The sequence below is a fragment of the Heterodontus francisci genome, chromosome 9 (assembly GCF_036365525.1).
Source record: "Heterodontus francisci isolate sHetFra1 chromosome 9, sHetFra1.hap1, whole genome shotgun sequence".
Classification (NCBI taxonomy): Eukaryota; Metazoa; Chordata; class Chondrichthyes; order Heterodontiformes; family Heterodontidae; genus Heterodontus; species Heterodontus francisci.
Genome location: NC_090379.1, coordinates 6,986,700 through 7,008,421, shown reverse-complemented (window position 1 = coordinate 7,008,421; position 21,722 = coordinate 6,986,700). Strand labels below are relative to the sequence as shown.

The 21,722-nt window shown below is 44.4% G+C and overlaps 1 protein-coding gene across 4 annotated transcripts in view; it reads right to left on the bottom strand.

Moving 5' to 3' along the window:
• LOC137373561 (transcription factor IIIB 90 kDa subunit-like) overlaps nucleotides 1-21,722 on the bottom strand; it is a 436,816-nt gene that overhangs the window by 191,854 nt on the left and 223,240 nt on the right. For all 4 annotated transcript variants that reach the window (XM_068038499.1, XM_068038501.1, XM_068038500.1 and 1 more), the window contains 4 exons: nucleotides 20,113-20,206; nucleotides 8,802-8,928; nucleotides 4,484-4,523; nucleotides 4,220-4,312 (listed from right to left, as the gene is read on the bottom strand). In XM_068038499.1, the coding sequence (XP_067894600.1) occupies nucleotides 4,220-4,312; nucleotides 4,484-4,523; nucleotides 8,802-8,928; nucleotides 20,113-20,206 (354 nt within the window). The remainder of the gene's footprint in view (nucleotides 1-4,219; nucleotides 4,313-4,483; nucleotides 4,524-8,801; nucleotides 8,929-20,112; nucleotides 20,207-21,722) is intronic.

The following is a 21,722-nucleotide window of genomic DNA, read 5'->3' as shown; positions in this document are numbered from 1 at the left end:
GCGTGGAACGCCCTGCCTGCAACAGTAGTAGACTCGCCAACTTTAAGGGCATTTAAGTGGTCATTGGATAGACATATGGATGAAAATGGAATAGTGTAGGTCAGATGGTTTCACAGGTCGGCGCAACATCGAGGGCTGAAGGGCCTGTACTGCGCTGTAATGTTCTATGTTCTAGTGCACTCCTCCTGCATCAGTCATAACAAGATATAAATCCCCCAAACCCCCTCGATTAGATTTCAGCCTGTAACTCACTCCTGGGTATTTGGTATTCTATAAATAAACCCTACCTGAATCCCTCGACAAGGTTCCAGCCTGTACCTCACTTCCGGATATCTTTTGTTCTATACATAAACTATCTGAACCCTTTGATTAAATTGCAGTCTGCAACTCAAATCCAATTGAGAGGTTTGGATGGTTTATATACAACCGGTATATAAATTACCTTTATTTGCCTGCAATCAGCTACAAGTTGACACTCAATAAACAACAGAGATTACATTACATTTGTTAATCCTGTGATTTCATTGCATTTCAGTAACTGATGTAGTCAAAATTAAAATACATTAAAAACAAAATAAAAATACTCCTGAGATAGCAGTGAACACAACATAAAACATAGCTCATAAAAGATAGAAGTGATCTCTATAATAAGTTCTGCTTTGCTCAAGTTGGTCTGGGAAGGGGTAGATTGGGGCATTGAGGGGTCGAGGAGAGCTGTAGACACACTTTATACCCTTGTGGCTCACTGGATAAGGACAAACATTGCAAAACTGACCCACAAAGACGAAAAAGGTCCTAAGATTTGAGCCCTGGTCCATATGGAATTAGCCAATTCCAATTACTTCATCTCTCGATTAAAGGTGGGGTAGGACCCTGACATTAAGGACAGGATCAGACTCAGCTATGTTGCCTGCATCATCAAGCAGCCTGATGGCACACACAGTCTCAGCTCCTGCTTAGAGAATGGCCAGTTGTCAGAGGTGAGGGGATTAATGTCTCGCAAAATTGTTAAAATGATTGCAATAGATTTTACTGCACAATATTTCATAAGGCAGATATAGCTTACAGTCAGTGCTCTACTGCACTGTCACACTGAGGATACTGAACAGGAGCCACACAAAGTACAGAGCACGCTGGACTCAGCCTCTCCAAGGCGGTACATCACATCTCCTTTCCAAGCAGCTGTTCATTCAACTCTTCATCTGTCAGCAACATGCAACCACCAAACAACTTTTAATTAAACTCTTCATGTTACACAGGCATATTCCTTTCACCAAGTCAGATTTTGGAAATGATAAGCTACCAAACAGGGCACTTGAACAGAAAGGATTTGTAATTTGTTTCAATCACAACAGTAAAAAAAAAAAATCGATAAAACAGGTTGAGCGCTGCTCAATTAAATTTTTTTGCGTTTCAAATATTCCTATTCCAAAATGATCGAGGAGTTTAATTAAACCGATGTGTCTCTCACTATCTCAGTGCAAAGTTTAGTCCTATTGCTGCTGACTCCCTAAGCTCTTTGGCTATCCATGGGGTTTAGTGGGGCACACAACTATGCCTTCTCCTTTGTTTATATTTCCTTTTCTCCTTTCTACTCTCCCAAGATTATCAACTCAGACTGGAAGATGCCCCAATAGGTCCTCTGGTGTCTTCCCCCACAAGTGACTATTATCTGTATAGGAGACTAGACAGTGAACGTCCCAACCCAATCCCATTCTTGCCTCACTGCATCAGGCACACTTTCCAGCAGGGGTCACTGGCTGGTTATCAGAAGCAAACCGCAGCCCCCTCTCCCCGCACCCCACCATCCTAATAGATTTTCCTTCTCCAAAGGATACCTTGGATGAGATCAGTTAACTAGTGCACTGGTCAGGCATGGAACCAGGATCCTACCAGGTCTGTATGCCTCAGTACCACAACACATGGTGTATTTACTCACTGTTTCTTTTGCCTGTTGTGCCCTCTTAATGCAGAGTTCCGTAAACATACGGTTAATTAAAAATATTATCTGAACCATCCATCTTGACACAATTGGTTGCTTTTAATGGAGCCTCTCTGTAGCTTTCAGATTGGAAATATACCGCTGACACAGCGTGTGTAGATTCCTGTAGCATCATTCAGAAGTATTTCTGTAGTTATAAATCTGTACTATCGGTTCTGTCAGTCAAACGCACAACAATCAGCACAATGGCCAAGAATTTGGTGGGTGGACGGGGAGGGGTGGTGGTAACAGGATCATAGAGAGTGGCAGCGTGGAGTTAAACTGCAGCAATACTGGCAGTGTTATTAAAATCCAGCATAGTTCAGCTTTTAAATGCAATGTGGTACCTGGAAATTCTTCTGGGTCCTTATTGGCCCAGGGTTCTTTCCTATGGCCCTAAAAAATTACATTGCTGCGAGAGGAGATGGGGAAAAGGAGGTTATGATGCTACTACCACCATCTCATTCCACCCTCCACTGTCTTGACATCTGGTCCTGGATGAGCAGAACCTTCCTTCAACTAAATATTGGGAAGACCGAGGCCATTGCCTTCGCTCCCTGCCATATTGTGACTCTCCGAAACATCCGAATCAATTGCTTTTTGAAGTGTAGTCACTGCTGTTGTGCAGGCAAATGTAGCAGCCAATATATACACAGCAAGATCCCACAATGGAATTAATGACCAGTTAATCTGTTTGTGGTGGTAGTTAGAGGAACGTTGCCCAGGACACAGGGAGAGCACGCTATCTTTTCAAATAATGATGAGCTCTTGATCATCCACCTGACCCACTAGGACAGACAGACAAGGTCTCATCTAAAGGACAGCACCTCTGACAGTGCCACACTCCCTCACAAAGTGACAGCCTAGATTACACTCCTCTAGAGTGAGGATTGGATCCACTACCTGCCGACTCAGAGGGGCGAGTTCTTTAAAAATTACGATCCGAAGCAATAATCATTGACCTTTTCCCCTTCCTGAGGCCAGGGTCACTGCAGGTCAATCACAGAGACCTCCACGCTATTACTACCTTACAGGGACTCAGCCACTCAACAAAGGACAGATGGAAATGTGACAAAAGGTCTCAGTGGTTGGAGGCTGAAGGCTGTTTCTGTAAGACTCAGATTAGGCCTGGCTGTGACACTCCATGCCTTACAGTGTCCAAGAAGAATAATGGTCATTATACTAAAAGCAAAATACTGCAGGTGCTGAAAATTTGAAATAAGAACAAGAAATGCTGGAAATACTCAGCAGGTCTGGCAGCATCTGTGCAGAGAGAAGTAGAGTTAACGTTTCAGGTCAGTGACCCTTCTTCAGAACTGATGATGGTCACTTGGGGGAGGTAATGGAATGCTGCTTATATTCATGGTACTCGGGACTGTGTAACACTGACACAGGATGTAAAATCAGTGCAGTTTCAGTATGAATGCTTAGTGGCTGTCCAAGAGTTAAAATTATTCCATGAATTAGATTGAATATAGTTGATGGAGATGGGGCAATGAGTTTAGGGTTTTCAGTTGCTGCTCATTAAAGTTTTTGTTTGGGTTGAGATCCTTTTAGATTGGAATGTATTGCAGCAGTTGCAGCTGTACAGAACCTTAGTTAGGCCACACTTAGAATATTGCATGCAATTCTGGTCGCCACACTACCAGAAGGACATGGAGGCTTTGGAGAGGGTACAGAGGAGGTTTACCAGGATGTTGCCTGGTCTGGAGGGCATTAGCTATGAGGAGAGGTTGGATAAACTCGGATTGTTTTCACTGGAATGACGGTGGTGGAGGGGCAACATGATAGAGGTTTACAAAGTTATGAGCGGCATGGACAGAGTGGATAGTCAGAAGCCTTTTACCAGGGTGGAAGAGTCAGTTACTAGGGGACATAGGTTTAAGGTGCGAGGGGCAAGGTTTAGAGGGGATGTGCGAGGCAAGTTTTTTTTTTTTACACAGAGGGTGGTGAGTGCCTGGAACCTGCTGCCGGGGGAGGTGGTGGAAGTAGGTACAATAATGACGTTAAGAGGCATCTTGACAAATACATGAATAGGATGGGAATAGAGGGATATGGTCCCCGGAAGTGCAGAAGGTTTTAGTTTAGGCAGGCATCAAGATCGGCGCAGGCTTGGAGGGCCGAATGGCCTGTTCCTGTGCTGTACTGTTCTTTGTACCCCAACACTAAACCATTAATAGAAAGTTATCTGCCTCACTCACATCCAGAAAAGAGAAAATTGTTGTTATGTATACAAACCTCCTTTAGCGTATGTGGCATATGCCCCTCGATACCTCGGTCGAGTGATCTCCAGCTCTGTCTCAATCTCATCTTGGTAACTTGCTATTTCACCTGCAAAGTGTCAACATAATTTTTCTTTTTAAAACACACACTATAAACACAAACCTATTACTGATCAGTTATGAAGTTAAACTCCTCAAAGCTGGAGGTGGCAGGTAAGTGGATGTGGGTATATGAGTGCATGATTGAGAGACAGAATGAGAGTAAAGAATGTTTAATTACCTTCAAAATCCACTAGCTTTTTGGCGAGTTCTTGCTCCAGCTGAAATTAAATAAAAATAACTTTTCACATAATCAAAACCTTCTGCAAATTTATCAGACCTAAGTACATAATCCAGGCTCTCACTCTGAGGGAATGCTGCACTGTCAGAGGTGCTGCCTTTCAGAGGAGACATTAAACCAAGGCCCCATCTGCCCTCTGGGCTGGGTGGCGCAGTGGTTAGCACCGCAGCCTCACAGCTCTAGTGACCCGGGTTCGATTCCGGGTACTGCCCGTGTGGAGTTTGCAAGTTCTCCCTGTGTCTGCGTGCGTTTTCTCCGGGTGCTCCGGTTTCCTCCCACAAGCCAAAAGACTTGCAGGTTGATAGGTAAATTGGCCATTATAAATTGTCACTAGTATAGGTAGGTGGTAGGGAAATATAGGGACAGGTGGTGATGTTTGGTAGGAATATGGGATTAGTGTAGGATTAGTATAAATGGGTGGTTGATGTTCGGCACAGACTCGGTGGGCCGAAGGGCCTGTTTCAGTGCTGTATCTCTAATCGAGGTGGGCGGAAAAAAATCCCATGGCACAATTTTGTAGAAGTGCGGGGGAGTTCTCCCTTATGACCTGGCCAATATTTACCCCTCAATAAACATCACCAAAACAGATCTGGTCATTTAGCTCATTGTTATTTGTGGGAGTCTGCCGTGTGCAAATTAGCTGTCCATTTACATTGCAACAGTGATTACACTTCAAAAGTACTTCATTGTCTGTGAAACGCTTTGGGAAAGGTGGTGAAAGGCATTATGGAAATTCAAGTCTTTCTTTTTCTAGCAACTGAGCCATCCAAGGGCTAGGTGAGGAGGAGAGAAACACAGGAGAACTTTTTAAAAAGTTTTCACTTGCTCATCATTTTTTAAAAACTTCATCCTGCACCATGTTTTCATCAATTCAGCCATTCATAGTGTTAAGCAGCTGCATCTGTGGTTATAGCAGGCTACACACCATCGAGGAAACCACAGTTTATTAATTCAACCCAAAAGTAAACTCTAAAAGGTCCTATTGATAAACACAATGTAGGCAAGATAACTTCTTTAAACTGAGACATTATAACTGCAAAAACTTAAATGTATTCTAAAAAAGATAATTTTTAATAGAAAAGTACCTCTGATGACTTTCCATCACAGGATCTTTACTATTACTGGTCCAGCAGGTAGGGTGGTGTTCGTGCATGTGCATGCATCTGTTTCTGGTCTATGTATGTTGATATTTTGTTCTTGAATTGCTGCAATGCATCTTGTAGGTGGTACACACTGCTGCCACCATGCACTGGTGGTGATGGGAGTGAATGTTTAAGGTGGTGCGTTGGGTGCCAACCAAGCGGGCTGCTTTGTCCTGGATGGCGTCGAGCTTCTTGAGTGTTGTTGAAGCTGCACTCAAATGCTCCATCCATCAATATTGGCGACCACGCTCTGGAAGTGGTTCAAGAGTTCACCTACCTAGGCTCAACTATCACCAGTAACCTGACTCTAGATGCAGAAATCAACAAGCGCATGGGTAAGGCTTCCACTGCTATGTCCAGACTGGCCAAGAGAGTGTGGGAAAATGGCGCACTGACACGGAACACAAAAGTCCGAGTGTATCAGGCCTGTGTCCTCAGTACCTTGCTCTACGGCAGCGAGGCCTGGACAACGTATGCCAGCCAAGAGCGACGTCTCAATTCATTCCATCTTCGCTGCCTTCGGAGAATACTTGGCATCAGGTGGCAGGACTATATCTCCAACACAGAAGTCCTTGAAGCGGCCAACACCCCCAGCTTATACACACTACTGAGTCAGCGGCGCTTGAGATGGCTTGGCCATGTGAGCCGCATGGAAGATGGCAGGATCCCCAAAGACACATTGTACAGCGAGCTCGCCACTGGTATCAGACCCACCGGCCGTCCATGTCTCCGTTATAAAGACGTCTGCAAACGTGACATGAAATCGTGTGACATTGATCACAAGTCGTGGGAGTCAGTTGCCAGCATTCGCCAGAGCTGGCGGGCAGCCATAAAGACAGGGCTAAACTGTGGCGAGTCGAAGAGACTTAGTAGTTGGCAGGAAAAAAGACAGAGGCGCAAGGGGAGAGCCAACTGTGCAACAGCCCCAACAAACAAATTTCTCTGCAGCACCTGTGGAAGAGCCTGTCACTCCAGAATTGGCCTTTATAGCCACTCCAGGCGCTGCTTCACAAACCACTGACCACCTCCAGGCGCGTATCCATTGTCTCTCGAGATAAGGAGGCCCAAAAGAACTCATCCAGACGAGTGGAGAGTATTTCATCACGCTCCTGACTTGTGCCTTGTAGATTGCGGACAGGCTTTGGGGAGTTAGGAGGTGAGTTATTTGCCACAGTATTTATGTGGCTGCTCCAGTTCAGTTTCTGGTCAATGGTAACCCTCCAGGATGTTGATAGTGGGGGATTCAATTGAATGTTATGCTATTGAATGTTAAGGGGAGTTAGTTAGATTCTCTCTTGTTGGAGATGGGCATTGCCTGGCACATGTGGGACACGAAATGTTACTTGCCACTTATCAACCCAAGCCTGAATGTTGTTCAGGACCTGTTGCTTATGGACACGGACTGCCTGACTGCTTCAGTATTTCAGAAGTTGCAAATGGTACTGAACATCGTACAATCATTAGCGAACATCCCCTTATGATAGGAGGGTCTTTGATGAAGTAGCTGAAGATGGTTGAGCTTATGACACTACCTTGAGGAACTCCTGCAATGATACCCTGTGTCTGAGATGATTGGCCACCCACAACCACAGCCAACTTCCTTTGTGCTAGGTATGACTCCAACCAGTGGAGAGTTTTCTTCCTGATTCCCATTGATGCCAGTTTTGCTAGAGCTCCTTGATGCCATACTCGGTCAAATGCTGCTTTGATGTCAAGAACAGTCACTCTCACCTCACCTCTGGAGTTCAGTTCTATTGTCCATGTTTGGACCAAGACTGTAATACGGTCTGGAGCCGATTGGCCCTGGACGAAGAAAAACTGAGCGTCAGTGAACAGGTTGTTGTTGTTTAAGTGGCACTTGATAGCACTGTCAACGACACCTTCCATCACTTTGCTGTTGATCGAGAGTAGACTGATTGGGTGGAATTGGATGGATTGGATTTGTCCTGCTTTTTGTGGACAGACATACCTGGGCAATTTTCCACATTGTCGGATAGATGCCAGTGCTGTAGCTGCACTTGAACAGCTTGGCTTGGGGCACGGCTAGTTCTGGAGCACAAGTCTTCAGTACTATTGCCAGAATGTTGTCAGGGCCAAGCCTTCAGCCGTTTTTTGATGTCCCATGGAGTGAATTGAACTGGCTGAAGACAGGCATCTGTGATGCTGGGGACCTCAGGAGGAGGCTGAGATGGATCATCAACTCGGCACTTCTGGCTGAAGATTGCTGCAAATGCATCAGCCTTTTCTTTTGAATTGATGTGCTAGTCTCCCCCATCATGGAGGATGGGGATATTTGTGGAGCCTCCTCCTCCTGTCAGTTGTTTAATTGTCCACCACCATTCATGACTGGATGTGGCAGGACTGCAGAGCTTAGATCTGATCCATTGGTTGTGGGATCACTTAGTTTTGTCTATCACAATCTGCATCTGCTGTTTGGCACCCAAGTGGTCACAGAGGTGTTCAAAATTGTGAGGGGTTTCGATACAGTAAATTTGGAAAAGCTGTGGCAGAAGGGTTGGAAACAAGAGGACACAGATTTAAGGTAATTGGCAGAAAAATTGGGGAGATGAGATGTTTTTATATGCAGCAAGCTATTGTGATCTGGAATGCACTGGCCGAAAGGATGGTGGAAGCAGATTCAATAGTAACTTTCAAAAGGAAATTGGATAGATACTTGAAAAGAAAAAAAATTGCAGGATGTTGGGAAAGAGTAGGGGGGAGGGGAACTAACTGGACAGCTCTTCCAAAGAGCCGGCACAGGCACAATGGGCCGAATGGCTTTCTTCTGTATTGCATGACTATATGATTTTAAACAGTCAGGAACTGTCTAATGACACCTGAGGAAAAGGCTGGTGTTAATGTCAGGTGAGGTGTTGACAGGACTTTGCTGAGTTGTGGCTATGATCGAACAGCTCACATACAAAGGTGGTCACTTGGGGTGAGGTACTGGCAAAGAGTTGATGCCTGGGGATCCATACCCCAGCAAGAACCAGCATCTTCAGGAATGGGGTAAAGAAAAGTGAAGAAGATTGGGAAAATAATTTAAAATAAGTTTGTCAAAGACACCACTCTGTGTCTTACTGCACGTCCCTGGTCTCCCAATTATTTACAGTTACCTGTTGCAGTCTAATCTTTTTCTTTCCTGCTGTGAACGAAGGTGGGTCACACTCTTCCTCCAAATCAATCTTCATAAACTCATCGATTGTTAACTGACTAGTTGGCGTCTCTTCAAATTCATTGAGCCTACAACACAAGTCAAAGAAAAGCCCAGCTGAATAGGCGTCAAGTGATTCACAACTGACATTTCGAGGCAAAGGAAATATCAACGGGGCATTTAATTCAAACCATCATGGACTTCTACAAAAGAACACTACACAATCACAGTGGAAAATTCTATAATTATCACTTACCCTAAACTGCAAGCTACTCAATAGCCACAAGGCCAATCATTAAATTGCTAAGTTAACAAGAGCCATGCCTTTCTAGGGGAAAGCAATCACTGCCTCACACCATTCAACAATGAACAGGTAATAGTATGACACCCTGCTCAATTCATCATTGAGCAGGAGTGTATCAGATCCTCTCCTATCCCTCCTCCACCCTGCTAACTCCTTATGCTGAGCGGAGGAATCTCACTATTTGTAACATCACACTCCTGTTGAGAAGGGGGGACTGAGGGCTATAGTGATATTAATGTTTATTATATTTTGTTTTACAAGGCAAGCTTAAAGAACCTAGTACCCTTAAAGTAAAGGATCATCAGGTGATGAGAGGTTGGGAGAATCCATGATACAAAAAGCATACACAGACTGAATGGAACAGGCTTGATGGGGTGAGTAACTCACTCTCTCTCAACACTGCTGCTTCATATTTCAAGCACACAGTAACATCGGGACTGGTTGTTTGGAGTGGGAGGAATGTGGATATAGGAAAGAAAAGGAAAAATTTACAGAGCTATGGGGAAAGAGCAGAGGGAGTGGAACTAAATGGATAGCTCTTCCAAAGAGACGGCACAGGCAGGACAGCCTCCAATGCTGTATGATTATATGAATTTAGACAGTGTGCCATTCCCAGATACACACTAGTACTGATATTAGGATCTGTCTCAATGAAATACATAAACACAACTACATTTGACACAGAAAGGAACATAGAAAACTGGATATCTGCAAACCACCCACATAGTCTTTAGTTACTTTGTAAAATATTAAGTGCTGTAAATATATTTCTGGGCAAAGTTTTTCTCTCAAGGTTAAATAAGTTGGACAGAGTTCATAGAAGGGTAGAATCGAGCTTGATTGGCTGAATGTCCTTTCTAACTCTGTGCTTTCTTATATCCCCACACCCAAACGCAGTCCAGCGATCCCTCCACGGAAACCTGCATGTGCCAACATATGGTTAGGATCTGATTATAATGCTGATTTTCATGGTCACGCACCCTCGACTGAGGATAAGGAATGGCTTATTGGAAGCACTGTATAGAAGAATGTATCCAACCTTCCGATTCAGGATTTTCCATCACCACGGTTGACAGGGTCCTCGAAAGCATCCGTTCCATTTCCTGCACTTCTGCTGTCACCCTTCTCCCTCCCTCCCAGACGACAATAGGATTCCCCTCGTCCTCATCTTCCACCCCACCAACACCCCATCCCCTTCCCACAGCACCTTTCCATGCAAGCACAGGAGATGCAACAACTACCCTTTTAGCTTCTCTCTTCTCACTGTCCAAGGCCCCAAATACACCTTCCAGGTCAAACAGCAATTTAATTGTACTTCTTTCAATTCAGTATACTGTGCTTGCAGGTCATGAGCAGTCTCCTCTGCACTGGCAGGTTGAGCGATCGCTTTATGAAATACCAACGTTCGTTCTGCAAGCATGACCCCGAGCTTCCAATCACCTGTCATTTTTATTCTCCACCCCACTCCGACTTCTTTGTCCTCGGACTCCTACACTCCATCAATGATGCTCAACAGAAGCTCGAGGAACAGCTCCTGGTCTTCCGACAGGGCACTTTACAGCCTTCCAGACTCAACATTGAGCTCAACAATTTCAGGTCATAACCTTTGCCCTTTTCTTTCGGACAGCAGCTGTTGGTGAATCTGCTATTCGCATTTAAACCTCCTTTAATTCATCTTTTGTTTCTTTACTTGGCCCTTTACCATTTCTTTTTTGCCTTGCAATATCATTCCCTTTTGTCACTTAATCTCTCCTAACTTCCATCCTATCACCGACCTTCCCCGTTTGCTCTCTCCTCTCCTCCCTGGATTAAAAACTGTTGCATCTCTAAGCACTCCTAGTTCTGATGTGAAACATTAACTCTGTTTCACTCTTGACAAATTTCCAGCCTTTCTGTTTTTATTTCAGATTTTCAGCAGCTGTAGTACTTTGCTCCAGTTATCCCCAATGTCGTAGCCAATATTTAGCCCACAACCAAAGTCTCTCAAAAGCAGATTTATGGGCGGCACAGTGGTTAGCACCGCAGCCTCACAGCTCCAGGGATCCGGGTTCGATTCTGGGTACTGCCTGTGCGGAGTTTGCAAGTTCTCCCTGTGTCTGCGTGGGTTTTCGCCAGGTTCTCCTCCGGTTTCCTCCCACATCCATCCAAAGACTTGCAGGTGATAGGTAAATTGGCCATTGTAAATTGCCCCTAGTGTAGGGAGGTGATGGGGAATATGGGATTACTGTAGGGTTAGTATAAGTGGGTGGTTGTTGGTCGGCACAGACTCGGTGGGCCGAAGGGCCTGTTTCAGTGCTGTATCTCTAAATAAAAAATAAAATAAAAAAATTATCTGTTCATTATTACATTGCTGTTTGTGGGAGCTCACTGTTAGCAAAATTACAACAGCGACTAGATTTCAAAAGTACTTTATTGGCTGTAAAGTGTTTTGGAACGTCCTGAGGTTGTAAAGGGTGCTATATAAATGCAAGTCTATCTTTATTAGGACAGGTAACCAAAATCTTGATCAAAGAGGTAGGTTTTAAGGAGGTTCTTATTTTTAAAACGCTTCTGTAAACGAAGACAGCCTCATGACTGGAGCAAGGTCACATCTCACGAGACTCATGCAGAATATTAACAACAGATACCGAGAACAGAGTAATAAAGGTTCTGATGAAAGGTCACAGGCCTGAAACGTTAACTCTGTTTCTCTTGTCACAGATGATGCTGTCAGACTTGCTGAGTATTTCTAGCACTTTCTGTTTTTATTAGAGAGTAGTGCAAGTGGCTCCAAAATCATTAACCTCAAGACTGAAATTTACTTTATATAACTTTAATGAGACCTCAACGGAATGCTTTGCTCCATCATTGTGTCACTGTGTTAACACCTGAAAAATGGCATTTCTACAGCTCATGAACCCACTATATATTTTGCTTTCTCTGTCTGCATTCTTCTTTGGCCTCCTTATCTCGAGAGACAATGGGTAAGCGCCTGGAGGTGGTCAGTGGTTTGTGAAGCAGCGCCTGGAGTGGCTATAAAGGCCAATTCTAGAGTGACAGGCTCTTCCACAGGTGCTGCAGAGAAATTTGTTTGTCGGGGCTGTTACACAGTTGGCTCTCCCCTTGCGCCTCTGTCTTTTTTCCTGCCAACGACCAAGTCTCTTCGACTCGCCACACTTTAGCCCCGTCTTTATGGCTGCCCGCCAGCTCTGGCGATCACTGGCAACTGACTCCCACGACTTGTGATCAATGTCACAGGATTTCATGTCGCGTTTGCAGACGTCTTTAAAGCGGAGACATGGACGGCCGGTGGGTCTGGTACCAGTGGCGAGCTCGCTGTACAATGGGTCTTTGGGGATCCTGCCATCTTCCATGCGGCTCACATGGCCAAGCCATCTCAAGCGCCGCTGACTCAGTAGTGTGTATAAGCTGGGGATGTTGGCCGCCTCGAGGACTTCTGTGTTGGAGATACGGTCCTGCCACCTGATGCCAAGTATTCTCCGGAGGCAGCGAAGATGGAATGAATTGAGATGTCGCTCTTGGCTGACATACGTTGTCCAGGCCTCGCTGCCATAGAGCAAGGTACTGAGTGCACAGGCCTGATACACTCGGACTTTTGTGTTCCATGTCAGTGCGCCATTTTCCCCACACACTCTTGGCCAGTCTGGACATAGCAGTGGAAGCCTTTCCCATGCGCTTGTTTATTTCTGCATCTAGAGACAGGTTACTGGTGATAGTTGAGCCTAGGTAGGTGAACTCTTAGAACCACTTCCAGAGCGTGGTCGCCAATATTGATGGATGGAGCATTTCTGACGTCCTGCCCCATGATGTTCGTTTTCTTGAGGCTGATGGTTAGGCCAAATTCATTGCAGGCAGCCACAAACCTGTCGATGAGACTCTGCAGGCACTCTTCAGTGTGAGATGTTAAAGCAGCATCATCAGCAAAGAGGAGTTCCCTGATGAGGACTTTCCGTACTTTGGACTTCGCTCTTCGACGGGCAAGGTTGAACAACCTACAACCACTGTAAACTGCCAAAAAAGGCTGAAGGGATGGAACCTGCTAAATTTGGATCATGGAAAGCCATAAACTGAATCATATTAGCTCAAGCTCCAAAGAGCCCTGATAAGGAAGCTTCAAACAAATAATGTATTGAAAAAAATTCTCCTACACAAAAGGAGATAATCTTATGTTCTACATGGTAAATCCTTGAAAATGTGAGCATATTGAAAAAAAATTCAAATCAATGCAATATTCCTTTCTAACCCACCAAAACAAAAATGTATTCTTATTTTTTTTTAAAAACTTCTTTGTGAGCCTTGGCTCAGTGACAACACATTCTACCCCGAGATTAGTGAAATCAAATCTCACCCCAGCACTTAAGGGCATAATCTAGGATATCACTCCAGTGCAGTACTGCATTATCAGAGGTGCCATCTTACAGATGAGGCCTCGTCTCCTTATTTGAGTGAATGTAAAAGATCAAATGATCTCATGGCAGCATTCAAAGAAGAGCAGGAAATTCTCCCACTGTCCTAACCTCAACCAACACCACTGAAAACAACTACAAATAACTACAATTATTTAATAAGTGGTGGGCAGAAACCAGGTAACTAAACACATGTCAGCAGAATATCAGTTGTAGGGAAGTTACTGGAATCGATTAGAAACAGAGTGACTGTCACAAATATCAGCTGCTGAGAGAGAGTTAGCATGGATTTGTGAAGGGTAAGTCATGCCTGACTAAACTGTAAACTTTTTTTAAGCAAGTCATTAGCATAATGGATAGATGCTGTCTACATGGACTTCCAGAAGGCAGTTGACAAGGTTCCAAATAATGAATTATAAGAAAAAATGAAAGTGCACGGAATTGGAGGAAAACTTGTGACATGGAAATTGGTTGGGAGGTAGGAAATAGAGCAGGGACAAAGGGAATGAACTCTTGTTTGGCAGAATGTGGCTAGTGGTGCTCCCCAGGGAATTGTTCTGGGTCTCGGCTTTTCACCACTTGGATGACGAAATAGAAAGCTGTATACCCAAGTTTGCAGATGACACCAAGTTAGAAAGTGCAGTAATTTGTGTAGATGCAAGCAAGAACTTATAGAGTCATGGAGTTATACAGCATAGAAACAGGCCCTTCGGCCCATCGTGTTCATGCTGGCCATCAAGCACCTATCTATTCTAATCCCATTTTCCAGCACTTGGCCTGTAGCCTTTTATGTTATGATGTTTCAAGTGCTCATCTAAATACTTCATAAAAGTTGTGGGGGTTCCTGCCTCTACCACCCCTTCTGGCAGTGCGTTCCAGATTCCAACCACCCTCTGGGTGAAAAAAACTTTTCCACAAATCCCCTCTAAACCTCCTGCCCCTTATCTTAGATGTATGTCCTCTGGTTATTAACACCTCTGCTAAGGGAAAAAGTTTCTTCCTATCTACCCTATCTATGCCCCTCATAAGTTTGTGTACCTCAATCAGGTCCCCCCTCAGCCTTCTCTGCTCTACAAAAACAATCTGAGCCTATCCAGTCTGTCTTCATAGCTGAAATGTTCCAGCCCAGACAACATCCTGGTGAATCTCCTCTGCACCCTCTCCAGTGCAATCACATCCTTACTACAGTGTGACGACCAGAACTGTATGCAGTCCTCCAGCTGTGGCCTAACTACGTTTTATACAGCTCCATCATAATCTCCCTGCTCTTATATTCTATGCCTCGGCTAATAAAGGCAAGTATCCCATATGCCTTCCTAACCACCTTATCTACCAGTGCTGCTGCCTTCAGTGATCTAGGGGCAAGTACACCAAGGTCCCTCTGTCCCTCTGTACTTCCCAAGGTCCTACCATCCATTGTACATTCCCTTGCCTTGTTAGTCCTCCCAAAATGCATCACCTCACCCTTCTCAGGATTAAATTCCATTTGCCACTGCTCCGCCCATCTTACCAGCCCATCTATATTGTCCTGTAATCTAAGGCTTTCCTCCTCACTATTTATGACACCACCAATTTTCGTGTCATCTGCGAACTTACTGATCATACCTCCTATATTCACGTCTAAATCATTAATGTACACTACAAACAGCAAGGATCCCAGCACCGATCCCAGTGGTACACCACTGGTCACAGGCTTCCAAGTTACAAAACAACACAGGCTAAGTGGATAAAACTGGCATATGTAGTTCAAATTGGGAGTGGGGGTGGGGAGTGTGAAGTCACTCACTCTGAACTAGAGAGTGATAAACCATATTCATTTCTTAATGGTGAGAGACAAAGAGCTGTGCAGCAGCAAAGGGATTTAGGTGACTATGTACACACATCACTAAAAGCTAGCACAAAGGTACCAAAAGCAATTTAAAAGTCAAGCAGAATGTTGGCTTTTTTTCTCAAAGGGGCTTTGTGGGGGTGGGGGGGGGGGGGGGTGGTCAAGCACAAAAGTGAGTGAGCGATACTTCAGCTTTAGAGAGGCTTGGTCAGATGGTCAGACCCCATAGAGTCAGGGTCAAAGAGTCATTTACAGCACAGAAGGACGCCATTTGGCCCATCAAGTCCATGCCAGCTCTCCATAGAACAATCTGGTCTGTCCCATTCTCCCACTCTATCCCCGTAGCCTGCAAGTTTGTTTCCTTCACGTGTCCATCCAAAGAGTAATGTGCTCAGTTCTGGGCACCATTCCTCAGGAAGGATAAAATGGCCTTGGAGGGGTGCAGCATAGTTTCAGCTGATGATAATGCTAAAAGAGTAAAATTATTAGGCCAGGTTGGTTTGTATTCTTCAAGTTAAGAGTGTTGATAGAAAAGGAAAGGACTTAATTTTAAACACTTTTCACGACATCCTGAAGCGCTTAAAAATGATAAAATGGAGTTGATCGGGTAGATACAGAGGAACTACTTCCTCATGTGGGGGAATCCAGAGCAAGAAGGCATCATCTTAAAATTACAGCTGGACTATTTCAGAATGAAAATCAGGAAGCATTTTTTCACACTAATGGTCGTGGAAATCTAGAGCACTCAACCCCAAAAGCTGTGGATGCTGGAGGTCAACTGGAACTTTCAAGACTGAAATCAATAGATTTTTGTTAGGCAAAGGGTATCACAGGATATGGAGCAAAGGTGAGTAAATGGAAATGAGGTGCAAATCAACCGTGATCTAACCGAATAGTGGAACAAACACAAGGGGCTGAATGGTTTCCTCCCGTTCCTATATTTCTAACAGATCATTTGTTTTATTTGCTGTTTGTGAGGCTTTGCAATTGACTGCCACAATGCCTCTAAAAACCATACACATTGATTGAGAGTACTTTGAGACAACTTGAAGATGTGATATGGTGCTATAAACAAATTCCTTCCCTTACACAGACAATGGAAATAACAATCGAAAGAAACCAACAAACAGAACAAGAATCAATGCATCATTATGAGAGGGAAGGAGACAAGATGACGGCTACAGCAGTGTAATGGTTATGGTGCTGGATGAGTAAGCCAGAGAATGCAATTTCCAATCCTAATGTGTCAGATTTGGAATTTTTAATTTAATTTTGAAAGTCTGGAAATAAAAAGATGGTATGAGTACAAGTGACTGTGAAGTTATCAGATTATTGTGAAAACCCAGCTGGTTCACTAACCTTCTTTAGGAATAGAAACCTGCTGTTGTTACCCGGTCTGGCCGACATGCGACTCAAGTGCACCGTACAGTGGCCTAAGCAAGTTGTTTAATACCACATGACTGCAGCTGTTTAAGAACAAGGCCATCACCTTTTCAGGGCAACTAGGGATAAGCATTAGATGGCGCCCTTGACAAGGATCAACAGCCCAGGAATAAGCAAACAAAAGATAGATCAGGGCTAGACAGAGGAGAACTCCACTTAAAGAGCTCAAGGAATGGGGTATGGTAGCACAGTGGTAATGCTACTGGACTACCAATCCAGAGGCCTGGACTAATGATCCAGAGACAGGAGTTCAACACCCACCACAGCAACCAAGGGATTTAAATTCAATTAATAAACAAATATGGAATATAAAGCTAATATGAATAATGATGGCCATGAACCTATCGGGTTGTCGAGAAACCCAACTGGTTCACTTTCCTTCCTTTAGGGAAGGAAGTCTGCCATTCTTACCTGGTCCGGCCAATATGACTCCAGACCCACAGCAATGTGGTTGACTCTTAAATGCCCTCTGAAATGGTCTAGCAAGAGCCTCAGTGGTACCAAACTACTACACTTGCCTCGGTTCAAGAAGGCTGCTCACTACCACCTTCTCAAGGGCAATTAGGGATGGGGAATAAATGCTGGTCCACATTCCCATGAATGGATTAAAAAACAGGCTCCAAGAGCCAGGGTAAATTTCAACAATCCTTCTGTTTCTCTCTGAGGTTTTGGAGTATTCGGATGAGACGTTAAGCTGAGACACCGCCTGCCCTTTCAGGTAAACATAAAAGATCCCACAGCACCATGTTAAAGAAAAGCAGTGGCATTCTCTCCAGCGTCCTGGCCAATATTCATCCACCAATCAGCATCACTAAAGCACAGGTTATCTGGACATTTATGTCATTGCTGTTTGTGGGAGCTTGCTGTGCTCAAATTGGCTGCTCTGTTTCCTACACTCCAACACATTTGATTACACTTCAAAAGCACTTCATTGGCGGTGAAGCGTTTTTGGACGTGTAAGGCTCCAAATGGCTTCAATGGCCAGTTCTGGTCATTGTCCAGTGGCCTGTGTATGCATGTGGTCATTACGTGAGGAATGGACTTTGCAAAAGGTGCTCACCCTATCAGAGGTGACTGTCTCCTGATCTATCACAGTTTAGGCTGTAGGCTGCATATTACATGGGCATGGAAATGTGTAAAATCAGTGACTGTAATGCTGAGGAACAGAGTGAGGTTGCATTTATATAGCTCCTTTCACAACCTCAGGACCTCCCAAAGTTATTTGGAAGTGTAAAAGACCAGAGGAGTTCTTCTTGGTATCCTAGCCAACATTTATCCCCAATCAACATCACTAAAAATCCAGCTAGACTGTGATGCCCTTCATTGTCAAACACTCTGACTAGGCTCACACAGGAGCAAAGCTGCATCACAGCAAGAATCAGCACTTTCAAGGGGTTAGGACAGATCATGGGGAAATAAACACATAATAAAATGCATTGGATTATATTGTTAGAAGGGAACCTTCAATCGAACACAAACTCTTCCGGCCTCATATATTTTTGACAGATTTTTAACCAGCTGCAGTTTTCCGCAGGGACCTATTAAAAAGGCATTTGCCGACATGCTTCATAACCCCTCCCCCAATATACATGGAAAAAGGAGAGAAATACTGAGGCTACTTAAAAAAAAAATTGACTGGTGTCAAAAAGGAGGTTTAAGAATTGCCCTTAAGGAAAACACATCTATTTAGCACCACAGCGAGCAGTCTCATTTTACAGGAAGATACAGATACTGGAGGGATTGAGTGCTGAACTATTGTCTCTCAGACAGGACATATCTATTTATCATAAAGAAAGACAGTTTCTATGGCACCTTTCACCTCTTCATGATGTCCCAATAACTTTACAGCTGTTGAAGTACTTGTTAAAAGGGTAGTAGCCACTGTTGTAATAGGAAAAACAGCAGCCATTTGTGTGCAGCAAGCTCCCACAAATGGCAATGACGAAATATCAACCTGAAACGTTAACTCTGATTCTCTCTCCACAGATGCTGCCAGACCTGCTAAGTATTTCCAGCATTTTCTGTTTTTATTTTAAATGACCAAATGATCTGTTTTAGGTGTTGACTGAGAGATAAACGTTGGCCAAGACACTGGGGAGAACTCCCAGTTCCTCTTCCTTTAAAACACTTCAAAAAACTTTGGCACATCCCAAGGTTGTGAAAGGCACTATATAAATGCAACCACTCTTCATTTCTGTGTTATGCTCAATGTCTTTACACATACAGGCTTCATTTCCCTGCTCAGCCTGAGTTTAGATCAGGAGGAAATAGTCTTGGTTGGTGTGGCTACATGTTGCAAAGTCTAGAACTGGGATGAGAATCATGGCTTTACTGCAGACAGAAAAAAATGTATTAAAAAAACCAAAGAATGTCACCAAAGGAACAAGTGAGCAGAGGTAACAAAAAGAGCACAGATCTTCTGTGTCTAGTTTACGGTTTGGAAATTTCTGGATGGCTCATTCGAAATAACAGACTAACTCTTCGAATCCAGGCACTGACCTTTGTTGAAGTACAGCTTCAAAAACTCCTGCATTGTCAGGTATCACACCCAACTGTAAGCCTTGACAGTGAGGTGTCAGGTTATATGACCATGAATGCATTACATTCCAGCCTGATCGCTCCTTCACGCCACCCCCTGCCCCCCATCACCACCACCCATCACAGACATACACTTTCAAGAGTAATCCCGGCTTAGTTTCCCTTCCAGAGTCCAATACCTTTGCTGCTACACTGACTGAGATCAGCTAACTCATTACAGACTGAGGTTAAGTTGACCTTCCTGATCTGTCTGGCTCATTGCCACACTGAGTAACACATTTATCAGCTTAGCCCATCAGGAGAGCATGTCATTGGAAAAAAACCTCAGCACCATTTCTGACAAATTACCCAATGATATAGTATCTAAAAACATCTACCCCATCCACTCAACAGCATGTTGAGCCACACTCTAATCACCTAGCAGTAGTGGGCCTTGCATATAACTGCGTGAGAGAGAGAGAGGCTGCGTATGGGACAGCGTGTTTATATGAGTGTTAAATAGTCTGCGTGTGAGTGTGAGTAAGTAAGAGAGAGAAAGAGGGAGTGAGTGAGGTGAGTGAATACATTGGGAGGGCAGAAGTAGCCGAGTGAGATGCCCTCCATGATTGCACAGCCTGCATGAAGAATGGGTGAAGTACGAGAGGACAGCTGACTCCTATGGAACCTGTCGGAGACAGAGTTAACACTTACAGAAGAGAGAAGAAAATAAGACCAAAAAAATGTGATGAAAAATACATCAACCATTCAAATTCACCTTTTCCTGAGAGTTGACTCGCAGACTTTGACCACGCGAATTACCTCTTTTACAGTCCGTCTGAAATCGTGCATTCTGGCAGCAACCAAGAGAGCTGGAAAAACATAACGCCAAAACTCATTCCCCAAAGACCGGAAGGGAAACCTCGTACAGACCCACAGACAAATGCAGACAGAGGCACAGACACAAGAGAAACACAATTACAAGGAGACCAATTGCAGGTATGACAATGAGCTTTTTTCAAAAAGAGGAGGAATTTACATTAAAATGAAAACCAAATTGAGTGAGTCTCACTCCAACAAGTGGGAGTTCACAACCCTGAGTACACATGCCTATTAAACATGCTACTCGACATCAGAATGGTTATTTTGAAATATTTTTCTCCTGGGCAATGTCCATTCACCCCTTCAGGAGAGAGGAGAACAGGGCATTTAGCACTTTATCAGGCCTCTGCATTTCCACTCAAGTTGATGAGAGAATTGCCCATCAGCCCTTCACGTGGGAAGAATGCCAGGTCTCTGCCACAGCACGAGCCACATTAAACACTCAGCACGTTGAAATTTGTAGGCACAAACTAGAATCTTGATGTTTGCAGATGTATAGAGCGTTGGTGCATCAACATGGTGCTCAATCGGGACACCTCAAATGATTTAAATAACACTCAAACATCTAAGCAGCTATATCATCATAGAGATACAGCACTGAAACAGGCCCTTTGGCCCACCGAGTCTGTGCCGACCATTAACCACCCATTTATACTAATCCTACATTAATCCCATATTCCCTACCACATCCCCACCATTCTCCTACCACCTACCTACACTAGGGGCAATTTACAATGGCCAATTTACCTATCAACCTGCAAGTCTTTTGCTGTGGGAGGAAACCGGAGCACCCGGCGGAAACCCACATGGTCACAGGGAGAACTTGCAAACTCCGCACAGGCAGTACCCAGAACCGAACCCGGGTTGCTGGAGCTGTGAGGCTGCGGTGCTAACCACTGAGCCACTCTGCCGCCCCAGCTGCATAAAATGTATTTATTACTTTATCCTACTGCAATCTGTGGGTCTAAGTAATGAACTCTCACTCTCTCCTCCCCATTGAGAATTAGCTCTGCCTCTTCATTACAGCGTCACCAAGTTCAGGAGTTCAAAGGAAAACTGTGAGCCAAGCTAACGCTCTATCGCCCCATGACTCCAAAGCACTGTGCCGCCACTAACGAGCCTTACTGCCTCCCTCTTCTCTCAATGGTGCTGTTATGGTTGGGATAGTTCAACCAGTGCTTGTCACTTTCCAATATCTCCTCCAAGCAGCCAGTCTTCCTGTGGGAGTGTTCGACTGCCAGGGAGGGCATTATGCGCGCATTCCCTATCCGGTTATCACACATGCACTTTCAGCAGGAGATTGAGAGTGATCAGGACTGCGATCCTGAGCTGGCTTTTCTCCTCCCTGAATCCAACTGTGATGAAGCTACTAGCGGCTAATGCAATATAGGCTAGGGATGGAACTTGCTTCCTTGTGGCCAGTAGTTCTCTCATATAGTGATTGTACATTTCCCCTGAGCCATCAGAGGTGGAGGAAGCACAGAATCCTGGGGACCAGGCCTCACC